Raw genomic sequence first — 7,764 nt, 5'->3', positions numbered from 1 at the left:
GGGTTGTTTCAACCCAACTTTGGGTCAAATATGGACTAACCCAACTTTTGGGTTAAAAATTTTATGTAAAAATTTAACCCAACAGTTGGGTTAGTCCATATTTGACCCAATGTTGGGTTGAAACAACCCAGCATTTTTTAGAGTGTATATTGCTGTTATTTAGCAAGGATGCATTAAATTGATCAAAAGTGATCAAAAGTTTACATTTTGTAAAAAGTAAACATTTATAATGCTACAAAATATTTTTATTTCAGATAAATGCTGTTCTTCTGAACTTTCTATTCATCAAAGAAACCTGAACAAAATCTACTCAGCTCTTTTCAACATAATAATAGTAATAATAATAAATGTTTTTGAGCAGCAAATCAGAATATTAGAATGATTTCTGTAGGATCATGTGACTGGAGTAATGATGCTAAACATTCAGCTTTGAAATCACAGGTATAAATTACATTTTATTCAAATAGAAAGCAGTTATTTTAAATAGTAAAGATATTTCACAATATTACTGCTTTTGCTGTATTTTGAAACAAATAAATGCAGGCTTGGTGAGCAGAAGAGACATTAAAAAACATTAAAAATCTTACTGTTCAAAAACTTTTGACTGGTAGTGTGTATAACTGTTAGTGTCTTAAGGACTGTTTAACACGTGAATGTGCAATATGTGTGTGTGTGTGTGTGTGTATGTGCACATTCACCTGTGAAATGTGCAATAATTATATATAATATATATAAATAAAACCAGGACACATAGTCATTGGGAAGGTAGTTGTTATATGATGTTGTTGTTACTTAGCTTTTACTAACACAGCACTTGTCAAAACAATTTTAATATATCAGGAAGACATACTGAGCACTGATACTAAGTTTGAGCTACACTCTCATACTCGAGAAGAAGGGCAGGTTCTTAGACTGTCCAATTCCAACTTATATAAAAATCAATCCTGCAGCAATCTTTTATCGGTATATATATATATGTGTGTGTGTGTGTGTGTGTGTGTGTGTGTGTGTGTGTGTGTGTGCGTGTGTGTGCGTGCGTGCGTGTGTGTGATGGTTTACTGTCTTCTGGCACTTGTTGGTGGCTGCGTTCCTTCAACTACAGTTCAACTAATCAACTAATAATAATAATACTACTACTATTACTTAACATAAAAATGTTTGTATATGGTCGTGAGAAATCTGTTCAAAATTGGGTTGTGCTCAGAGAGGTCGTGGGTCGTGCGGGTGTAAGGTGATGCCGTCAGTTGGCAGCAGCTGCATGCTGCAGTCAGTTTCTGTAGGATCATGTGACTGGAGTAATGATGCTAAACATTCAGCTTTGAAATCACAGGTATAAATTACATTTTATTCAAATAGAAAGCAGTTATTTTAAATAGTAAAGATATTTCACAATATTACTGCTTTTGCTGTATTTTGGATAAAATAAATGCAGGATTGGTGAAAATTATTTAAAAACATTAAAAATCTTACTGTTCAAAAACTTTTGACTTGTATGATCGTGAGAAATCTGTTCGAAATTGAGTTGTGTTCACAGAGGTCGAGGGGTCGTGTAAGGTAATGCCGTCAGTTGGCAGCTGCACGCTGCAGTCAGGGTTGAATAGAACAGACCAAGGAGAAGGAGGGGGTGGGTGAGCGACAGGTGTCCAACTGTTCAACTGGCGCCCGATGGGCCTCTCTACTGACTACAGAATAGGCAACATTCAGCTCATTACTGTTACGAAAATATGTCCTGGTCACGTTTCAGTCTAAAATAATAATAATAATAATAATAATAATAAACAAAATAGCATTTTGCATGAAGAAAACTTAGCCTGTTTGGTACCCGTTAGATTTTTGGGATTGTTACATGATTCATTATTTATTCTTTTATTTTTTCATTATTTATTATTATGTGTGAGGGTGTGCGCGCGCGTGCGTATGAAGTATTTATTTTCATTTGTTAATAATAATAATAATAGGCCTAATAATAATAATATACAGTTTATATACACATACAATACCAGTCAAAAGTTTTTGAACAGTAAGAATTTTTTATGTTTTTTTAAAGAATTCTCTTCTGCTCACCATATATTTGAATATATTTTAAAATGTAATTTATTCCTGTGATCAAAGCTAAATTTTCAGGATGCATTAAATTGATCAAAAGTGATCAAAAGTTTACATTTTGTAAAAAGTAAACATTTATAATGCTACAAAATATTTTTATTTCAGATAAATGCTGTTCTTCTGAACTTTCTATTCATCAAAGAAACCTGAACAAAATCTACTCAGCTCTTTTCAACATAATAATAGTAATAATAATAAATGTTTTTGAGCAGCAAATCAGAATATTAGAATGATTTCTGTAGGATCATGTGACTGGAGTAATGATGCTAAACATTCAGCTTTGAAATCACAGGTATAAATTACATTTTATTCAAATAGAAAGCAGTTATTTTAAATAGTAAAGATATTTCACAATATTACTGCTTTTGCTGTATTTTGGATAAAATAAATGCAGGATTGGTGAAAATTATTTAAAAACATTAAAAATCTTACTGTTCAAAAACTTTTGACTGGTAGTGTGTATAACTGTTAGTGTCTTAAGGACTGTTTAACACGTGAATGTGCAATATGTGTGTGTGTGTGTGTGTGTATGTGCACATTCACCTGTGAAATGTGCAATAATTATATATAATATATATAAATAAAACCAGGACACATAGTCATTGGGAAGGTAGTTGTTATATGATGTTGTTGTTACTTAGCTTTTACTAACACAGCACTTGTCAAAACAATTTTAATATATCAGGAAGACATACTGAGCACTGATACTAAGTTTGAGCTACACTCTCATACTCGAGAAGAAGGGCAGGTTCTTAGACTGTCCAATTCCAACTTATATAAAAATCAATCCTGCAGCAATCTTTTATCGGTATGATATTGATTTATATATTGTATCAATCTGCCAAAAAATGTCCTCATAGACTACCATTGTTTATGTTTATATGTTTACTTTTTCTACACATTTATATATTCGCATCTGAATAGGTGAGAGAAAGAACAATACATTACTATGTACATGTTGCAAACCATTTCTTTATTAATAACTGTTAAAAGCTGTACATAGAAGTGATAAGGAATCAAATGGGACAGTATTAGTAGCTAAAGAATGTGTTTAATTTAAAAAGAGTTCTAATACTGAAAATTCTTTCATTAAATATTTAGTGATAATTAAATAAATAAAATTATTATTAGGGGCCTTCTACAATGCAGGCTACAGTAGCTTTTACTTCAGAGAGGAAGTAGAGAGGGTCTGAAATGGGGACTATTCTGGTCAGTGAAACATATCTATAAGATACATATTAGAGGAGGGTCTACCACAGTCAGCACAAACTGGGTGTATACAGCTCTGCATTGTGCAGACTGGCGGCATACTTATTCATTTGATATTCATACAAAGAGGTAAATACAGTTGTCCAAGTAAGTCATATGTACTACATATACATACATATGGAGACACCATAGTTGTACACTGCCAAATCACAGATATTTCACCAGGGCCTCCACATCTTTAGAACTGAGAGGTGTGGGTTCTCCACATCATGTGGCGTTCTCATGGGAGTAGAACACTGATTCTGAGACTGGACGGCCCTCTCATACAAGACAGGAGAAGGAGGGCAGGTTTTTGGACTCTCGAACTCATCAGCATGGAAACCAATGTAGTTGCTATGGTTAGAAGAAATACTTGTCTGCGAGTTCTTGGGTAGCTGAGGGCAGTCCTTAGCTGATCGAGGTAGAGATTTGAGTAAGTGGTTGAGCAGACGGGACCCCAAGGTTTTGTCTATCCAGTCACATGAAAGTAGAAGGTTGTGAACTTCCTGCATGCACTGGATATATCCAGTACTGTACCTCTGTTGGGCCTCTGCATCCAGAATGGGGTCTGAGCGGAGACAAAAAGATCACAGGAATGTACTTTTTTAATTGTTAATAATTAAACATCAACAATGAAATGAGCAAATCAGTGAAATTGTTGTTGCTCTGTTTTGGTGATATTGCTGAACAATAGAGACTTTACATATGGCATCCTTTCCAGAAAATGCCAAAGTTCTAACTTGAATTGGGAAATTTCACTTAATGTAATAAAACACAACATGGATACTAAAACACTGCTAAAAAACAATGGCCATTTCAAAGTTTGTATACAGCCCGCTTTGAAAAATTCTATTTACTTACCAGAAACTCTATTGCTCTCGATATTCTGCAAATGTTTCACCGTCATCTCAAGAATATCAGCCTTCTCTAACTTAGACTGCTGTTTTATGATTTAAACAAAAGAAAAAGAAGATCATGATGAGTCTAGTGGTACTAGTATAAGATTAACTGGTTAAAAGACTATGTGACAAAGATGTGTTGTACATGCAAGAATTTAATTATATTTTTCAAACGGCATTTTAACTTACATCAAGCCTAAAAGCTCCAACTACCATCTCTCTCAGCTGATCTAGACAGTGATTTATTCTTTCCCTTCTCTTTCTCTCAATGAGGGGTTTCCGCAGCTGAAAAGACCAAAAGTCAGAAAACAAAAGTCTATGCTTTTCATAACAGGCCTAAGAACATTTTATAGTGATATTATTGAATACCTTTCTCTCCTCTTTGGCGCTGATGTGCCTTTGGCCTGCATTTTGCTGGAGGTTGGTAGCAGTCATCTCCAGTGGCTTCTGAGCAGTACAGACTGAGTTTCACTCACTCCTGTCTGAGTGTTGGGTGTTTCTAAGGCCCTCCGCGCTGTGCACGCCCTATATTTATAGGAGGACATTAGCATCTCAATGCACAAGCTCTTTGCCTGAGATATTTTCTCACACGCTCGCTCCTATCACTCACAAATGACAGGTCACTGCCTCTATTCAATGCATGAGCCCCCAAACACACACACACATAGGCCTACTCAAAGCAAACAACAGATGTCCAGCCTAGAGGTGTTCTGCACACAGAAACGACACGTTTTGTGTGTCACGTGAAAACTCAGGATGGTTTTCCGCGGTGGCTCGGCATTCCCAGGATTTCATTAGAGTGTTCTGTTGCAGTCAACCACCTGAGACCAAATGCGTATTCACGCCCTGTCCTTAATAGACCTAAGCAAAACCAAATCCAATCCCAAAGGTATACAGAGCCAGAACTCTGAAACAAATGATAGAGAAATTTTGATTTGCCAAAAAAAAAACACTACTTAAAATGTGTAAAATTACATAATATAAAACATGAGACATTAATACATGCATTAATTAATGTTGTCTTAAAACATTTAAGTTAAAGAAGGTTAAAGAAGTCTTAAGAAGCTTTTAGAAAAGAGTAGTAAGCTAACTAGGCCATAAGTTGCATCACTTCGCCCTCCAGCAGTGAATGTGAGCAGATGTCAGAGTGCTCTCGGCCACGGGCAGATGTCTGTGAATTAATCTCTGATTTGTTTGACTAGAGCCACGCGACTGCCAGCAGAGCATACAGACGTGGGAAACTCTACCAGACAAAACCGCTCATTGATCCAAGACTAATGAGAGTGACCCGGTGCGGGGTGGAGGGGGAAGCGAATTGGGAAGTGCCCAGTGCAGTACTGTAGGCAGGTGCACTCTGTTTTCTCTCCGCAGCAAGTGTACATCGACAGAGGCAGGTTAACGCAGCAGAGCATTTGCCATTGCTATTTTAGAATGCTAAATATGATTTGTTACAAGCGTCATATGCGCATTGTATAAGCAAAGCAAATCTCTTACATTTGAACTCGCTCTCACATTTTGAGAGAGCCATTCTATCATAATTGTGCAATTCTGTTGTATTTTGTAGATGCAGCTTGCATAGTTTTATTGTAAATTACAACATTTTCATTCATTTCAACAACTTTACCGTAAACACAGTCTTTGGCTGCATTGGCTCCTTGGCTTTTTTTTTTTTTTTTCACTGAAACGCCCCCAACTCGGAGATAGGCAGATAGGCAGAGAAATCTTTAATTAAGGTAAACTGATGTTTTGTTGGTTATGTGTGATATATTTGTCAAACTGTGTGAGATATTTTCAATAATCAAGATTTTGCATTGTCATGGGAAAAAAATATTTAGTGCACTTACATGGTCGACTAGTTATGGAATAGCCTACATATCCTGTCACAGCATTGTGTTTAAGTGATGAAAGACCAGATCATTTAACAAAATTAAACAGGAAAAAAGTATAACAAGGTTAAAAAATGATGGCCCCCACACTCGTAATGATACCTGCAGAAACTATATGTTTGGTCCCCGCTACAGGTTTTCAGAATGCATGTGATTCAGAATATTGCTTGGTAGAGGGGTTAGAAGTGAATGAAGGTGCTCTACCTGGAGGCTTTATTGTGTCTTCAGGTCTGGTTACGAGGGAGGTTCAGATTTCATTAGGCCTATATCCAGAAGAAGCTGTGATTTTTAGACAGGAGGCAGGATCTTTTCTTTTCCGTAGCGTTTTTACAAAATTTTACAGTTAAAATTACACTTATTTTTTACAGTGTAATTTTTATTTCGAATCTCCCTTTTTGGGGAGTCAGCAAAAGTTAAAGCATTATTTAATTATTACGTTGATGTGTTTGCTTTCAGTGATAATGACCTAGGCTGCACTGCAGTTATACAGCTTGAGATAACAGTCACTGATGATTTCCCGGTTTGTCAGCGATATCATCATCTTTCCCCAAGCAAGTATGAAGAGGTGAAGAGTCATATTACGCAACCTTTGGAGTAGGGCATTAGTGAGAGTTGTAGCCCTTATCTCTCACCACTATTGTTAAAAAAATGGCAACATGCCCATGGATCTCACTAGTGGTTATAATCAAGTGGAGGTTGCTGAGAATTTTTGTATTGTGCTTTTTGTACTCCATTTTGGCGCTATCGTATGCCATTTGGACTGTGCAATGGTTCAGGGACATTTCAGCATCTAATGGAAAAGATTCTAGGTGATCAGCATTTTCAGTCATTGCTTTTATATCTAGATGGTGTGGTTGTGTTTTCATCATCTTTTGAACATCTTAGTTGTCTTAGTTTAGCGCTTTCCTGTTTCCAGGAGTGTAGTCTAAAAGTAAAATGGAGTAAATGTAGAGCAGTATTTCTTAACTCTGGTCCTGGGTTTTGGCTAGAAGGGATACAGCTATGGCCGGAAACTAAAAATACATTACATTTTCTACCTATTAGATTGTTTTATTAACGTCTACACCTACCCCCAACCTAAACCTACCCCTTACAATAATGCAAAAAACAGTAATTATTGTTGTACAGTGTGACAAAAACTATGCTATATTTATATGCGCATGCCCAGTAGCCACAGCTGTATCCCTTCTAGCCTTAGCCTTAACTTTGGTCCTGGGGACCCACAGCTCTGCACATGTTGTATGTCTTCTTATTTAACACACCTGGTTCATATCATCAGCTCATTAGGAGAGCACTTCATGAACTGGGCTGTGTTTCCCAAAAGCATTGTAAGCCTAAGTTGATCATAGCTCCATTGGTTTCACTTAAGCACTTATGCTTTTGGGAAATGCAGCCCTGAATGTGTCAGATAAGAGACACATACAAAATGTGCAGAGAGAGTTAGGTTCCTAGGACCAGAGTTGAGAACCACTGGTGTAGCACATTATAAACATATTTCATGTCCAATTTAAAATTATTACAGTTAGTAAGCTAATGTGAAAAGCATGTCTCACCTGTGCAAACACAATCAACCAAAATGTTCATTGTCTTAAATAGTATATTAAACTCACACAAGCGCTCAATGA

At 36.3% G+C, this 7,764-nt stretch overlaps 1 protein-coding gene across 1 annotated transcript; it reads right to left on the bottom strand.

Annotated features, from left to right (window-relative positions):
* Positions 1 to 3,239: 3,239 nt before the first annotated feature.
* LOC107726125 (transcription cofactor HES-6-like) lies at positions 3,240 to 4,759 on the bottom strand. The gene is made up of 4 exons (XM_016535632.1): positions 4,623 to 4,759; positions 4,443 to 4,538; positions 4,216 to 4,294; positions 3,240 to 3,922 (listed from the first exon to the last, which is right to left on the bottom strand). Exons 1-4 carry the CDS (start codon positions 4,686 to 4,688, stop codon positions 3,534 to 3,536), a joined length of 630 nt encoding a protein of 209 aa, XP_016391118.1. The 5' UTR covers positions 4,689 to 4,759; the 3' UTR covers positions 3,240 to 3,533.
* Between the last annotated feature and the right edge of the window lie 3,005 nt (positions 4,760 to 7,764).

This window comes from Sinocyclocheilus rhinocerous, unplaced genomic scaffold, assembly GCF_001515625.1.
Source record: "Sinocyclocheilus rhinocerous isolate Xijiao unplaced genomic scaffold, SAMN03320098_v1.1 scaffold1899, whole genome shotgun sequence".
NCBI lineage: Eukaryota > Metazoa > Chordata > Actinopteri > Cypriniformes > Cyprinidae > Sinocyclocheilus > Sinocyclocheilus rhinocerous.
Note: the sequence above shows the minus strand (reverse complement) of the source record. Positions and strands in the feature narration are given on the sequence as shown.

What these genes read in the sequence shown, in the direction of transcription:
- LOC107726125 (XM_016535632.1), bottom strand. Translation starts at nt 4,688, where the DNA reads ATGACTGCTACCAACCTCCAGCAAAATGCAGGCCAAAGGCACATCAGC. An exon ending in GCGCCAAAGAGGAGAGAAAG is followed by an intron (nt 4,539 to 4,622) that starts GTATTCAATAAT and finishes TGGTCTTTTCAG; the next exon opens with CTGCGGAAACCCCTCATTGA. An exon ending in CGAGAGCAATAGAGTTTCTG is followed by an intron (nt 3,923 to 4,215) that starts GTAAGTAAATAG and finishes GTCTCCGCTCAG; the next exon opens with ACCCCATTCTGGATGCAGAG.